At 55.8% G+C, this 15112-nt stretch overlaps 1 protein-coding gene across 1 annotated transcript; it reads left to right on the forward strand.

Annotated features, from left to right (window-relative positions):
* Positions 1-10449: 10449 nt before the first annotated feature.
* On the forward strand, positions 10450-13592 carry MIND_00982100 (MFS domain-containing protein; the record flags this gene model as incomplete). Its single annotated transcript, XM_037366430.1, has 8 exons — positions 10450-10623; positions 10668-10808; positions 10856-11176; positions 11226-12043; positions 12519-12787; positions 12837-12942; positions 12986-13396; positions 13457-13592. 8 exons carry the CDS (start codon positions 10450-10452, stop codon positions 13590-13592), a joined length of 2376 nt encoding a protein of 791 aa, XP_037217842.1.
* Positions 13593-15112: the final 1520 nt, after the last annotated feature.

Genomic DNA, 15112 nt, shown 5'->3' on the forward strand with positions numbered 1-15112 from the left:
GACTCGATGTTCTACAGCAGAAAGGCGCTCCTGATAGTGGTGGTGGTTCCCCTTTCGACGTTCAGCCTTGTTTTCGATCGGTGTGAATGGTGCGCGAGTCGATGTGTCCATGTCATGAGCAGCTTTCAGCTCTTGTTCTTCTCTCTGTCTCGCCCTCTCCCTCTCCGGCTCTGAGTCGGACACGTGTGTTATGGTGGATGAGGAACGGCGCAGTAGTGGTCGTGGTGGTTGATGCATGAGTGGAGTCGATGACGTCGAGGACCACGGAGTTAGTGACTGTCAAAATTCACTGTCAATGGAAAGTCGTCACATAAGATTTTGGCAGTGGCCAACAAGCTTGGTTTGGAAGTACATGAAACCAGTACATGAAATCTGGACAACATGAAAATAAATTCATGTAAGAAATATATGAAACGTGAATTTCAGGCGCTGGGTCTGTGAATTTCATGCACTGTGCGACTCACAGTGCGAAGGTGGCACCGGGCTGTACTCAGGCATTGTGTATATACTTAAACAAGAGATTTATGGGGCTCCGAGTCATCTTCTGCCTCAGCTTCAGTGTGGCATTGCCTACAGCAATGTAAGTTACTTATTCTGGGGACATAATATATTATAATCATATGGTATTACAATCATATTATATTTTATAATCATATTATATTCAGAACTCCAACCCAATAATTATTGTGGTTTAGTAAAATTATATCCAGCTGCAAAATATATCTTATTGAATCATAACTACTGCCTAATTGATTGATGTGAGCCGTGATCGTTTAATTGGGACACTTTGGGATCAAAAAAATCTGATGTGACCATGACCAGTAGAATTGAATGAAATGGGTCAGTAATATATCCAACCATCATCTAGTATGTATATCTTTGGATTTATTGGACATATTTGCTGTGAGAAACAATACAAAGCATAAGATATATGCTAGACTGTTAGGGAAACTTCCCTTCAGGCCTCTCTAACTCCAGCCTTGGACCTATAGGATCCTCAAAATATAATCAGAGGCACTACCACTAGTATACTATATTGAATAGAGTGTTCCCAAAGTTATCACTATTGAAACTTGTTCCAATTCAGAGTAATGTATTGTTTTATGGAATCACCAATATATAGTAGATAATATGGCTAGACTAGGAAAATACTGACACATTTTAATCAATTCGTCAGACCCTTTGGGCTGTGACGCCACCAGGCTGCCAGTTAGACACAGGCCTCAGGTAGCGGGAAGCTGTGGCAACCTAGTCGCAGAATGTCATGTTGAACACCTCCTGCAGATCAGGGATGGTGTTGCTATGTAGACTTGGGAGATCACCATGCTCTACCCTGGCACCAGTGTCAGCAAGCCGGGCGGCTCCAGCCCCTGTGCTGCCGAGGCCCGCGGGCTCAAGACCAGGCCTGAAACTTCTGGGCTGTCAGCGTTGGGCTTGGGTCGTATTGGGTCATTGGGCCATGCGACTTCGAAGGGGTCTGAGGAGCACAAAAGGATGGGTTTTTAGCCCAGAGAATAGATGATATTAGCCTGGCGACTACAGCTTGTAGGTACTTATAGTATGCTGGAATATTAGACATAAGATCGGATGAGCGCCAGGTCCTAGGGCAGATCGGATAGGCATTGTGTAGGGCTCATAGGGGTGAAAGCAAGGGGTTAGAAGAATGGGGAGTAGAGGAATTGTGGGGGACGTCAGGCCCGAACAGCCCCTGTAATGGCGGGCAGACTTGTTGGCCCGATCCAAACAGTGATACGGGGGGCAGGCCCATATCTGCAGTGGGCCACCACACCCATGACAATCACTACCTTGGTGACTGGTTAGACATCCCGGCGCCAATCCATTAGGCCTCCACAATGTTGCACTGAAGCCCTAAACCTTAGGTGACTCTATCCTAAGGCCCTAAGCCTAAGCCTTAGTCTAAGGCTTAGTTTGAGTGCAAATTTTAGCTCTGATGCCTTATTAGTCACGTGTTGTGTACAGCCATATTCAGATCTCATTGAATTTTTGCTTCTTGCATCCAGTGATGTTCATAAGCCCTTAATTTGGGGCTCCAAAATGGATTAAGCCTTAAGTAAGCCTTAAGCCCTTAAATAAGCCATAGGGCTTAAGCACTTAATTACCTAAAAAGAAAATTTTCAGAAAGCCCTCTGTGCAGCTACAGCTAATGATCCACCACAATTAGGCTGACATTCCTACCCACATACTAGCTGGAATTACTGGTAGCAGCTCTACCCCCTCTGTAGGTCAGTTGTAGTATGTGTTGCAGCCACAAGCCTGGCCCATATATCAAGTTATGCTTTAAAATTTTGTGAAAAAACTCTGGAATAAACTGCTTTTCCCTTGTATATCAAGTTTCACTAGTAAGATGAGGCATCTCAGTTGTTTTAAAATAGTTTGTATGATGTGACATGTGACATTAAGCCCTTAAGGCTTCTGACGGGCACCAATTAAGCCTTAATGGAAGCCCTTATGTCAGGGCTTATGACTTAAGGCCTTAAGCCTTATGAACATCACTGCTTGCATCCCACAATGATCAACAGGATGGAGTTACTTCTGTCAGGGGAACCTCCCTTTCGCCCCCTCGGAGACGATTCCGATTCCGGTCCGACTCCGGCTCCGACTCCGGTGATCGCATCACCGCCTCCGTCAGGCGCATCGCCGCCCCTGCCTGGCGATCCCCCTGGGACCTGGCCTGCGACATGGCGCAGGCATACTGCACGGAGCAACGATCAACCTTGGCGCGTCAAGAGCGCAGTATATAGTTCCGCTACCTAGCAGGCGGACCCTTAGAGTTTCTTCTCTTTGGATCCTCCCCTGCTAGGTCAGCCTCACTTGTATTTGCTTACTTCTATTCACTCTTTGGATCCTCCCCTGCTAGGACCTTGATCTCAGGCCTCCGGGGTTGCCCTTACAGCAGAAGAAACTCTCTACGGGATCAACCGGACAAGATTGCTAGGTTTGGGCGCTGACTCAGGCTCGGAATACGAGTCCGTTCCGCCCCTCGTCACCCCCCCTACCACTTGTCCCCTCCTCCTCTGTCACTCCTGTCATCCCCGCACCTGTCATGCCTTCCGGAGCTACTCCTGACGCTGACACTCGGCTGGATGCACTCGAGGCGAAAATCGACCGCCTAACTGAGGCCCTTACTCTTCTCACCACCCAGGCTTCCGCTGCCGCTGCCGCCGCTAATACTGCTGGCGGACCCCAAACAACACCACCCCCGGAGACGTCGATTCCGACCCCGACTCCGGTTCAGGGCGATTCCGAGGCCCTCTTTGGCGACATCAACCTCGCCTCAAAATTGGTCTTGCGACCAAACCCTCCGTTCACCTTCAACGGCGATCGGAAACGCGGCCGCGCGTTTCTCTATGCGGTCCGCACCTACGCCCGCCTTGCCCCTGAGGCCTTCGTGGTCAACGGAGAGGCGAGCGAGGAAAAGGCCGTCCGCTATGCCATGTCGTTTATGGCAGAAGGACCCGCTCAGCAATGGGCGGAGCGCCACGGAAGCAAAGCCCCGTTTCCGTTTCCGTCCCTGGGGCTCGTTCGTTCCGAGTTCCGACTCCGGTTCGTCGAGGAGAATGAGCAAGATCATGCTCTCTCCAAACTGGAGACTTCCGCCTATCACATGGGCACAAAGGATGTCTACCAGTACACCGGCGACTTCGAGGACCTGATGGACCTCGCCGGATTCGAAGACGCGTTGGTCAAGGTGACCAAGTTCCGCCACGGACTTGACCCCCTGATCAACAACGGAATCACGTCCTCGAACGACCCCCGGGCCTCCGGGACTACCTTAGCTGGCGCACCCGGGCCTTCCGTCAATACGAGGCCCTGGTCCGGGCCAAGCTGATCAAGTCAGCCGCCCCCAAGACGCCTGGCGGTTTGATTCGGACTCCGTTTCCGGTCAACCGTATCCCGGCTCCGGCCCCTTTCCGCCCGGTGGCTCCGGTCGTGCCACCCGTGGCCCGCGCCCCCGCTCCGGCGCCTCCAGCTCCCGTCCCCATGGAGTTGGATCGCACCAGGGCTCGGGGTGCCCCTCGTCGCGCCTGCTTCAGGTGCGGCGACCCAAACCATCTCGCCCGGGATTGCCCCCTCCCCGCGGACGTCCGCTCAATGGACATCCTCGACGAGGTGATCCAACAACTCGGTGACAAGATGTTAGCGGAGTTGATCGCCCGCTACTCGGACACAGCTGCGCTGCCGGAAACAGTCGCGGAGTCGATGGCCGGAGAGGATTTTGTCCCCCGCGACGAGTGACTGGTGTGCCCTCGTTCGCGTCCGTAAATCGTTTCGCTTGTTTGTATGACGAATCAATTCCTTTGCCCTACAACGAGCCTGAAACGAAAGACATACCCTCCCCCCGCCCGTTTCGACTCCGTCTCCGACTTCGCCCGCGACTCCGGTCATCGTCCTTCGCCGCCTCACTGCCTGGGAAAAGAAACTGCCCAAGCAGTACACTGTCGCTGCTTCCCCTGGAGTGAACTCCCTCCACCTCCCGTTGGAGCTAGAGTCCACTACCAGCGCGCTTAAGCTCTCGCTCTCCGGCCTGGTTGACTGTGGTGCCACCTCCGACTTTATCGACACGAACTATGTCGCTCGGAATGGCATTCCGGTCCGCACCCTGGCGCAACCGATTCCGGTCTTTAACGTTGATGGCACTCCGAACGACGCCGGCTCCATCAACCAGATCGCGGACTTGGTCTTACGCTACAAAGGCCATTCCGAGCGTGTTCAACTTCGCCGTCACTCATCTTGGTAAACAAGACCTTATTCTGGGGTACTCCTGGCTGCGGAAGCATAACCCGGAAATCAATTGGGAAACCAAGGAGGTCAAGATGACACGGTGCCCCCCGGTTGCTCCACTTGCCGCGAGGAAGAACGCGTTGAACGGACTGAGCTACGGCGACTCCGGCTGCTCCAGAAGCGACTCCGCTCCGGCCCGTTCCCCTCGGTCTGCACCATGGACCTCTCTGGGCCTGACGACGGAGACGATTCCATCTCCGGTGACGACTCCGCCCTGCCTGATCTGATGCCGGACTCCGGCGATGATGAAGACGATGGTCAGCTTGAAGATGGTGACCGCATCTTCTACACCTCGTTCCGCCCCTCGGAGGAGATACGCGCTGGCAGTACTGTCTCACAGCGCCTGGCCGAAGCCTTCGCCAGGAACTCCGCCCCTGCGCCCTCCGAGATCCCGGACTGGGCTAAGGAGTTCCAGGACGTCTTCAACAAGGAGTCCTTCGACACGCTACCGGAGCGGAGAGCCTGGGACCACGCCATTGAACTCGTCCCCGACGCTAAGCCCACCAACTGCAAGGTGTACCCCATCTCGCCCCTCGAGCAACGCGAGCTCGACGCGTTCATCGAGGAAGGGCTTTCGACGGGCCGGATTCGCCCCTCCAAGTCTCCGATGGCGTCTCCGGTCTTCTTCGTCAAGAAGAAGGACGGCGGACTCCGCTTCGTCCAGGACTACCGTGCTCTCAATGCGATGACTGTCAAAAACCGGTACCCCCTTCCGCTGATCAACGACCTCATCAACCGGCTCAAAGGCGCTCGTTACTTCACCAAACTCGACGTCCGTTGGGGCTTCAACAACGTCCGGATCAAGGAAGGTGACGAGTGGAAAGCGGCTTTCCGGACTAACCGAGGCCTGTTTGAGCCCTTGGTGATGTATTTCGGCCTGACAAACTCTCCCGCGACGTTCCAAAGCGATGATGAATGACATTTTCCAGGACCTCATCCTCTCCGGAGACGTCATGATCTACCTTGACGACATCCTGATCGCCCATTCCGACCTCCAGAAACACCGGCAGATTGTTCAGGAGGTCTTGCGGCGACTCTGAGAGCACAAGTTGTACCTCCGAGTGGAGAAGTGCGACTTTGAAAAATTGTCAATCGAGTACCTCGGAGTCATCATCTCCCATAACCACGTCAAAATGGACCCCGTCAAGGTCGCAGGCGTCTCCGCTTGGCCGACTCCGGAAAACAAGAAGGACATTCAGCAGTTCCTTGGGTTCGCTAATTTCTACCGCAGGTTCATTCGGGACTTCTCGACCCTGGCGCGCCCTCTCTTCGTGCTCACCAAGAAGGACCAGCAGTGGACTTGGGGCGACACGGAGGCCTCCGCGTTCCAAGCGATCAAGGACGCAGTCACCTCGGAACCGGTCCTGGCGATTCCGGACGACGCACGGCCTTTCCGACTTGAGGCGGACAGCTCTGATTATGCGACGGGGCGGTTCTTTCACAATCCGCCCCGGACGGGAAGTGGCACCCTGTAGCATTCTATTCCAAAAGCTTAAATGATGTTCAGCGCAACTACGAAATCCACGACAAGGAGATGCTCGCGATCATCCGCGCACTCGAGGAGTATAGACACTTCCTCGAGGGCGCCGCACATCCCGTCGAGATTTGGACTGACCATAAGAATCTGGAGTACTTCAGGAAGACGCAGCACCTCAACCGGAGACAGGCCCGCTGGTCCCTCTACCTCTCCCGGTTCGACTTCACGCTGCACCACAAGCCCGGCCGCGACATGGGCCGACCTGACGCCCTCTCTCGGAGACCAGACCACGGAATCGATTCCGACAACTCCGACGTCGTCCTTCTGCGGCCCGAACTCTTCCATGTCGCGCTCTCGAAGGCGTTTCCGTTTCCGGCCCTGGTTCTGAACTCCTTCGCGACATCCGCGATGCCCTCTCCGGTGAGCCTGACCTGGAGGAGCCCGTCGCACTAGCGGCCCGGCAACTCCTAAAGGTCCAAGGTCAAGCTCGAGGCCCTCGCTCCTCGGCCCGACGAGTGGGCTGTCTCCGGTGGTCTTCTTCACTTTCGTGGGAAGATTGTCGTACCTAAGGATAAGGACCTCCGGAGACGCATCATCGAGCTCTGCCACGACACTCGAGTTGCCGGACACGCGGGTCGCTTTAAGACCTTGGAGTTGGTCTCCCGGAACTACTGGTGGCCTCAGATGTCTCGCCATATTGGCCGGTACGTCGCGACCTGTGACTTGTGCTGTCGCACCAAAGCACTCCGGAGACTGCCCCACGGAGAGCTGCACCCGACGGAAACGCCCCCAGAGCGTTGGCATACCGTCTCCGTCGACTTCATCGTCGAGCTTCCGGAGGCCCATGGGGTACGACGCGATCATGGTCGTCGTCGACACCCTTGGGAAGCGTGCCCACTTCTCGGAGTGTCACACCACGGTCGACGCAGTAGGGGCGGCTCGCCTCTACTACCGGAATGTCTGGCGCCATCACGGGACTCCGGAGAAGTACGTCTCCGACCGCGGCTCGCAGTTCATCACAGACTTCACCCGAGAACTCTGGCGTCTAATCGGCATCAAGCCTGCCACGTCCACCGCGTACCACCCCGCAGACAGATGGTCAAACAGAGCGCGTCAACCAGGAGCTGGAGCAGTACCTGCGGATCTTTACCAACTATCAGCAGGACGACTGGGATGAGCTGATTCCGGCCGCGGAGTTCGCCTACAACAACCACGTTCACTCCTCCACGCAACAAGTCCCCTTCATGACGGACACGGGACAACTCCCGCGCATGGGCTTCGAACCCGGAGTCCGTTCCGCTATGGAGTCCGTGAACGAGTTCCGCGACCGGATTGCCACTGGTGTTGCCGAAGCCAAGGCCGCGCTCACTAAGGCCAAAGAGGAGTACAAGCGCTACTACGACCGGAGACGCACTCCGTCTCCGGAGTTTAAAGTTGGCGACCGTGTTTGGCTGGATGCCTCTGACATCAGGACGACTCGCCCCTCGGAGAAGTTCTCCCACCGCCGCCTCGGACCATTCAAGATAGTCGCGGAGATCAGCAAAGGTGCCTACAAGCTCGACCTCCCCTCCCGCTACTCGAAGCTCCACCCGGTCTTCCCCGTCGTCAAGCTCGAGCTCGCCCAAGACGACCCCTTCGACGGACGCCCCGGCTACGACCAGCCCCCTCCGGACCTCGAGGACGGAGTCCCGGAGTGGGAAGTAGAGGAAATCCTGGACGCAAGGGTGAGGTATAAACGGCTGAATTACCGTCAGATGGAAAGGCTACGACGCGTCGCATGACCAGTGGGTCCGCTTCGACCGCGTCTTCGCCCGGAGAAAATCGCGGAGTTCTATCGTAAGTACCCTGGCAAACCACGGCACATCGCCTCTGCAACCTTCGACTCGATTCCATTCCGGTCTATGCGTCGGGACGCCGCATTCAAAGGGGGGGGTGATGTCAGGGGAACCTCCCTTTCGCCCCCTCGGAGACGATTCCGATTCCGGTCCGACTCCGGCTCCGACTCCGGTGATCGCATCACCGCCTCCGTCAGGCGCATCGCCGCCCCCGCCTGGCGATCCCCCTGGGACCTGGCCTGCGACATGGCGCAGGCATACTGCACGGAGCAACGATCAACCTTGGCGCGTCAAGAGCGCAGTATATAGTTCCGCTACCTAGCAGGCGGACCCTTAGAGTTTCTTCTCTTTGGATCCTCCCCTGCTAGGTCAGCCTCACTTGTATTTGCTTACTTCTATTCACTCTTTGGATCCTCCCCTGCTAGGACCTTGATCTCAGGCCTCCGGGGTTGCCCTTACAACTTCTGGGACTCGCTTGTGATCATGAAGGAGTCACTCCAAACATGCATCTTGTGTCAGGCACATGCAGAGGAGACGCAGTACATGCAGCACATGGCAGAGTTGGATGCAGAGGATGATGTGTTGGAGACCATGGGGCAGTAGAAATTAATGTATATTACTATATAAAGGCTAGAGTAGTTAAATACAGCTCTATAAATGTGCCCAGAAAAATTTCCTTTTTGGGATACCAAGCCCTTTGCCAGCCCTTAGACTAGGTGAGGCCTAAGGTTTAGACTAAGGGCTAAGGTCTTAGCTTGTGAGAAAGGCTGAAATTGAGGCCTTTGGTGCATCACTAGGCCCCCATCAGGCCTGTGCCTTGCTACATGCCAAGACCTAAACAGAAATATTCCCCAATTTTTGTTCTTAGCTATAGAGGAGGTGGTTGTATGTCTCTGATATCCAGGAAATACCGAGAGTGCCAACTGGTATTAAAATGGACAGGTCAACAGCTACTGTACTATCTTATTCATTTTGTTGGTCATGCATCACACCCTGGCTGATCAGATGATTGTTTTTGTCGATCACAGGGTGCGGACAGGACTGATGAAATGGCTTGGCTGATGCCATCACCGGCAGGAGCAGGGCCGTGAGCTCTGTGTGACAAAAATTTTCATCGGTCACACAGCCGGCTGACAAACTGATTAAAATAGTACAGTATCCTGGTCAGCTGACAACTAGACAGGCCTACAACTGGCATCAATGGTTCAAATATAATCATCAGGTACAAAAAACTTTCTTCCTAGCAGTTTTTGGGCAAATTTTTTTTATCTCACTTTTCATATGAAAAATTGCAGAAACAGGCAGGTCACACCAGGGTTTCAGCCGACAAATGGTCCCCTAAGCAGGATTTATATATAAGAAATAATGGTCCAAAACAATGACCTTCTTTGCCATTTTGATTGATATGCCAAAAATTGTATCTGATTTACAAGAAATCAAGTTCTATATCATGGTATCAAATATCACATACATAATGACTACCTCATTCCAGACCATGTTTTGTAAACAACAAGTGCACATTATTTAAGGCCAAATATTTGTCAAAGAAATAGTGTCACATTATTATTATTACCCCGATTTGTCATATATATAACAGTGATTTGTCATATATAATGGCAATTTGTCACTTATATCCGATATATTAGGTACACTTTGGTGCTGGCCTGGATTTTTGATATATATGGTTTTATATCTTGTAACATATTTGTTGCATTTATTTATTGTAAATCATGGCCATAAAATTGTCAGCTGATATTGGCTCTGAGTTCAGTGCAATCTGATGACTTAATATATGCCCCAACTCTTTACAAATCAAGCCTATTTTCCTGGAGTTTTATTTATTATTGTTCTCAGTTGAGAAAATATACACTTTTTTTTTGTCCACTATCTACCATAAATGAATCCTACTTCATGGCCTATTTTTTGGCAGAAACCCCGGTGTGAGTGAGGTGTGTCACGCGGGCGGCGGATGAGTAATCGCTTGTCCCTTGTCTTCGCACCGTCACCTCCATCTTTTCCTGCTCTTTCCCGACCGGTCAGCCGCGCGCTGCTGCAATCATCTTCAAGAACTCATTGGACGCAACCGACGAGACGACTCCGCGCGCGTGAAACAGAGCGCGAGGACGTCTTGGCGACCGCGAAAAGGCACGCGTCGTGACGCTTGGGCTTGGCGCGGCTGGCGATTCAATGTGTGGCTTACCCGACGGACAGATCGCTGGCACGCCAAACAGACTTCTATCAGAGTCCGCGAAGCTTTATATAAGTAGGCGCGTTGCTCGGTGCCCCAGCCCAGCGCTCCCGGCCATATCCCCCGCAAGCCCCCTGGAACAGCCGATGGCAGCGTCGACGACAACGGTGCTGGGCGAGAAACTCGCGGTGGACGCCGTGGAATCTCCTGGGAGCGAGCGCGATGAGGTGGCAGAGGATCCGCGTCTGGAGCATGTGTGGGCGAAGCTGGACCGCTGGGTGCTGCCCCTCGTTACACTGTTCTGGCTGCTCTCTTTTCTGGTGCGTTATCTGTCCTGTTATCTGCGGTCTGCTCACATGGCTAGGACCGGACGAATATCGGCAACGCCAAGGTCGCCGGGCTGATGAAGGATTTGCAGCTGACGAACAGAGAGTACTCGATTGCGCTGACGGTGACTTACGTTCCGTACATCGCGGCGGAGCTCCCCGCGAGCTTGGTCCTCAAAGTGCGTCGGGCTGCTGTTTGCAGGCCCATTGCTCACCCCAAGTCTAGAAAGTGGGGCCACATCGTTTGCTGCCGACGCTGCTTACTCTCTGGGGCATCGTCACGGTGTGTGAGGGCACCATATCGTCATACGCGGGCTTGCTCGCATGTCGATTCTTCCTCGGGCTATTCGAAGGCGGGCTATTCCCCGGCCTCGCGCTCTATCTGTCGTACTTCTACCCGCGCGCAAAGCTCCAATTGCGCATCACGACCTTCTTTTCGATGGCGGCCTTCTCTGGCGCATTCGGCGGGATCATCGCCTACGGAATTGTCAACAACTTGGCCCATACGCATGGCCACAAGGGCTGGCAGTGGATATTCATAATCGAGGTGGGCTGTTGTCCATTCGCTGTTGTGTTGTACTCAGGCTCATTCTCAGGGCGCGATCACGGTCTTCGTCGGGATTGTCTCGTTCTTCCTCTGGCCCCCGTCTGTTGAGAAGACACGCTTCCTGACCCAGGAGGAAAAGGCTTACGTCAACGGCCGACTGCGCGCTGACGGGGCGATCCACCGCGACGAGGCGGCCGACGCGTTCAGCTGGCAGGATGTCCCCAAGGCCTTCATGTCGATCCACGTGATCCTTCTCGGGATCGCGTTCTTCCTACACGGCACGACGCTCTTCTCCTTCGCCTACTTCACGCCGTCGATTCTCCAAGGACTCGGGTACACCGCGGCCAAGGCACAGCTGATGAGCGTCCCGCCGTACTCTGTCGCGTTCGTCGTCTCGATGACCACTGCGTGGGTGTCAGACAAGTATCGCTGCCGCGGCTTGGCCACCGTATTTGGCGCAGTGCTCGGCATTGTTGGCTTTGCGATGTTTCTCGGCTCGGGGGACACGCGCGTGCAGTACGGCTCGCTGTTCCTGTCGCTTACCGGCGCCTATGTCGTCGCCCCGGCGCTGGCGACGTGGAATGCCAACAACAGCGCGCCGCACACGCGCCGCGCGACGGCGATCGCGATCGGCTTCAGCATGGCGAACACGGGCGGGATCCTGAGCACGTGGCTGCTGGGAAGCATCTCCCCGGGCCCGCGGTACACCAAGGGCACGCGGCTGCTGCTCGCGTTCAGCGTCGGCCTGCTTGTGGTCACGCTTGCGGCGATCGCGTATTTGCGGCGTGAGAATGCGAAGAAGCGCGCGCTGAGGAAGACGGTCGCGAGGGAGGAGGAGGACGCGGCGTTGGGCGATCGGAGTGCGTGGTTCGTGTACAGTTTGTGAACGTCTTGGGCCTTTGCTTTTTGCTATCGTTTCGATTCGTTTGGGTGGTGTGATGTCGTGAGTGAAATGCTGCTGCAAAGCACTAGGTAGAAGCGGATATATATTGACTTTATACTGGACTGGACTAAATGACCATCGCGCACCGCACACGCAGCCGTCCCGCGAGAAAGACGCGTGCTCGCACCTGCGAACAGACATGGCGGGAAAAGGCAAAGAGGACATCGTGTGAGAAGAAGCGGCGCACAGCCCGCAACACGTGCCGCGTATCAACCACCGCTTCTTCTCCCACTTCTCACAGCCCGCCCGGCCTCAGCCCACCCCGCTCCCGAGCTACAGCGGGGGCACAGCGGGGCATGGCGCCAGTGACGATGGCGTGCCCGGCAGCCGCTCCCGCTCACTCAACGGCAAGCCTCCAAGTAGTACTACTTAACTACGGCTACAACCCAAGACTTGCAGCGTGGCTATTGCGCATTTCGCGGCCACACCCGGCCCCGTGCACGCCTCGGCTGACACGACCCGCCGAATGGCTACATCCGCGGCCGATTCCGCGGGCACTGCAGCCATTCTTGAACGGCGACCGTCGCCCAGCTTCACCCTGCGCAACCCACCCGGGCCGTCTTCACCCAGTCCACACCCCGCGACGTCCGCTTCACGCTGTCACCAACAAATCGGTCACGACGATCTCGAAAACCGACCGTCCCGCGTCTCAACGCGCTCTCCTTCCGGTAAGTGGAGCAAATGAGGAGTGTGGTGCCGAATGACCTTTTCGCGAAGGCTTACAACGGGCGACTGACTGTGCGGGAGTTTGCGAAACAAGAGCGAGCCGGTCGGCCGTGAACCCGCGGCAGCCAATGGGCGGGAGTGTTTGCGGTCGGCGGGAGTGAGCTACAAGGAAACACGTGAGTTGCTCTGGGCGGAGACAGCAGGACAGAACGCACCTTGCGGGAGACTCGGACAGAACCGGCCATAACGAGCCCCAACCCCGGCCCGCCGAACGCGCGCGCGAGTCGGCGGCAGCGAAGGGCCATGCCTGGACGGCAAGTCTCACTCTGCACAACCCACCCGGGCCGTCTTCACCCAGTCCACCCCGCGACATCTCCAGCCATTCGCTACAAGCTGCAACGCACGAATCAGGCGCCAAATGAGGAGCAGGATGTATTATCACACACGACAAGCCCGAAGTCTGAAGAGCGTGCTCTTCGTAGCCCATCTGCCTCGACACCGGCAAGGGCGGGGCCAACGCGCGCGGCTGACAAGGGGCGATTCGCCAAAGTTAGCGAAAGCTACCAACAGCCGCGCGGCCATAGCGAGCGCAAGACCTGGGGGATGATGATGTGGGCGACCGCTGGGATAAGATAACGGGGGTAAGCGCCGCCGACTCACCGTTCGCGAAGGCTTACGACGGCCGACTTACTTTGCGGAACAACACAAACGAGCCGGTCGGCCGCGAATCTCGCGGCGTCCTTGTCAGCCACTGGCCCGGCGTTTGCGGTCCAAGCAGCTTGCATCGTCGTCGGCGACGCGGAGTAATTTCGCCTACCAAGCCAAGCCAGCTAGCTGCAAAAACGAATCAGTTACACAACGAGCGCAGCAGGGCAGCAATGACAAACCTTGCCGGCCGCGCACCCGCAACGTCTGTGGCAACAACGGAGGGCGTTTCGCGCAAGCGCGCAAACACAGACCGGCGATCCGCGCGGAAACGGGCAGCGGCAAAGGCCCATGCGTTGTACAGTTGTCGTCCAGACGGCAAGGCGATGGCCCCGCCAGTCTTGATACGCCTACCGGACAGTGAGCATCCCCCGAGCATGCACAATGACCGCTACTGACCTTGCCGCTCATCAGCACAGGGCCGGGTCGCTCGTGAGCGCGCGCGGACAGAATGGCGCTGAAAGCCTAGGGAACAAGTCAGCCAAACACATACCGGCGCGCCCACCTTTTGTCCAGTTGCCGAACAACGAAGCAACGAGCCGCCATTTCTGGAGGCCGCGGCGACGGCTGAGCGCACACATCAGCGACGCGCCAGGCCGACCCTGGAAAGCAAATGGGTCAGCGGACATGGTCCCACGCACAACAACCACGCACCTCGTTGTTCAGATCGTGTCCGCGAAAACGGCAGCACGGGCTTTGCACGGGCGTGATCCTGTTGCAAGGGTAAGCATTCTGCAACGAAAGGAGGTACAGCTAGGCTGACGAGCAGAGGGAACCAGGCGCGAACGACGGGGAGAGACACCCGCCAACAACGACATGGGGGCGAAACGAAAGGAAGTTGACAAGCTGTCGTCAAGGTTCTTATACGTATCCCGGGGGCAGTGCGAACCGGTAACTGCCAGCCGTTGCGAGGCAAAAGGGACCATCAGCAAAAAATGGAAGCGTCAGGGGTAGAAAACTGGGAGAAACACGAGCAAGTGAGGCAAGAAGGCATAGTTAGCGAGGTCGGGAGGGGAGACATGTGGTCGACTGCGGCCCACCGCATGGGATCATTGTTGCCGATGTCCCGACGAACTGAACATCAGCGCAGAAGGCGGTCTAATCACGCCGGTTGTGAGGAAACACATGGCATGGCGTGATCCTTGGCAGTCCGTGCCTGCCTGCGCGTCCGGGAGGAAACGGTGGCCATGATGGCCTGCATCATATGTGCCAACGCCGATCGTCGGAGTTGTGTGCAAGCACATGGCACAGCCGGATCCGTGACTGTCCGTGCCTGCCTGCTCATCCGGGAGGACGCGGCGGCAACCGGTGGCTCACAACAAATGACACCGCTTAGCCTCGGGGGCCCGGAGGCCAGGCCATTGTTGATGGCCTCCTTGCTTGCCAACCTGGGTGCCCGATCACATGCAGCGCAGCTTTTCTGGCAACGAGCTGGGATGCACGCGGGGAGAGTCGGGAACAAGTGATTTTTTTAAAAAAAAATGGAAGTCAGCGACCAAAAAACCAAAGGGAGATCAGAGTCAAGAGGAGAGAAATCAGAAGAGAAGGGAGGAGAAGGAAGGAAAGGGGAGCAACAGCTAAGCGAATACAACTGGTGCTGCCCAACGGGAGGGGGCACATGT

The sequence above is a fragment of the Mycena indigotica genome (assembly GCF_014461135.1).
Source record: "Mycena indigotica strain 171206Taipei chromosome Unknown Mind.scaff0008, whole genome shotgun sequence".
Classification (NCBI taxonomy): Eukaryota; Fungi; Basidiomycota; class Agaricomycetes; order Agaricales; family Mycenaceae; genus Mycena; species Mycena indigotica.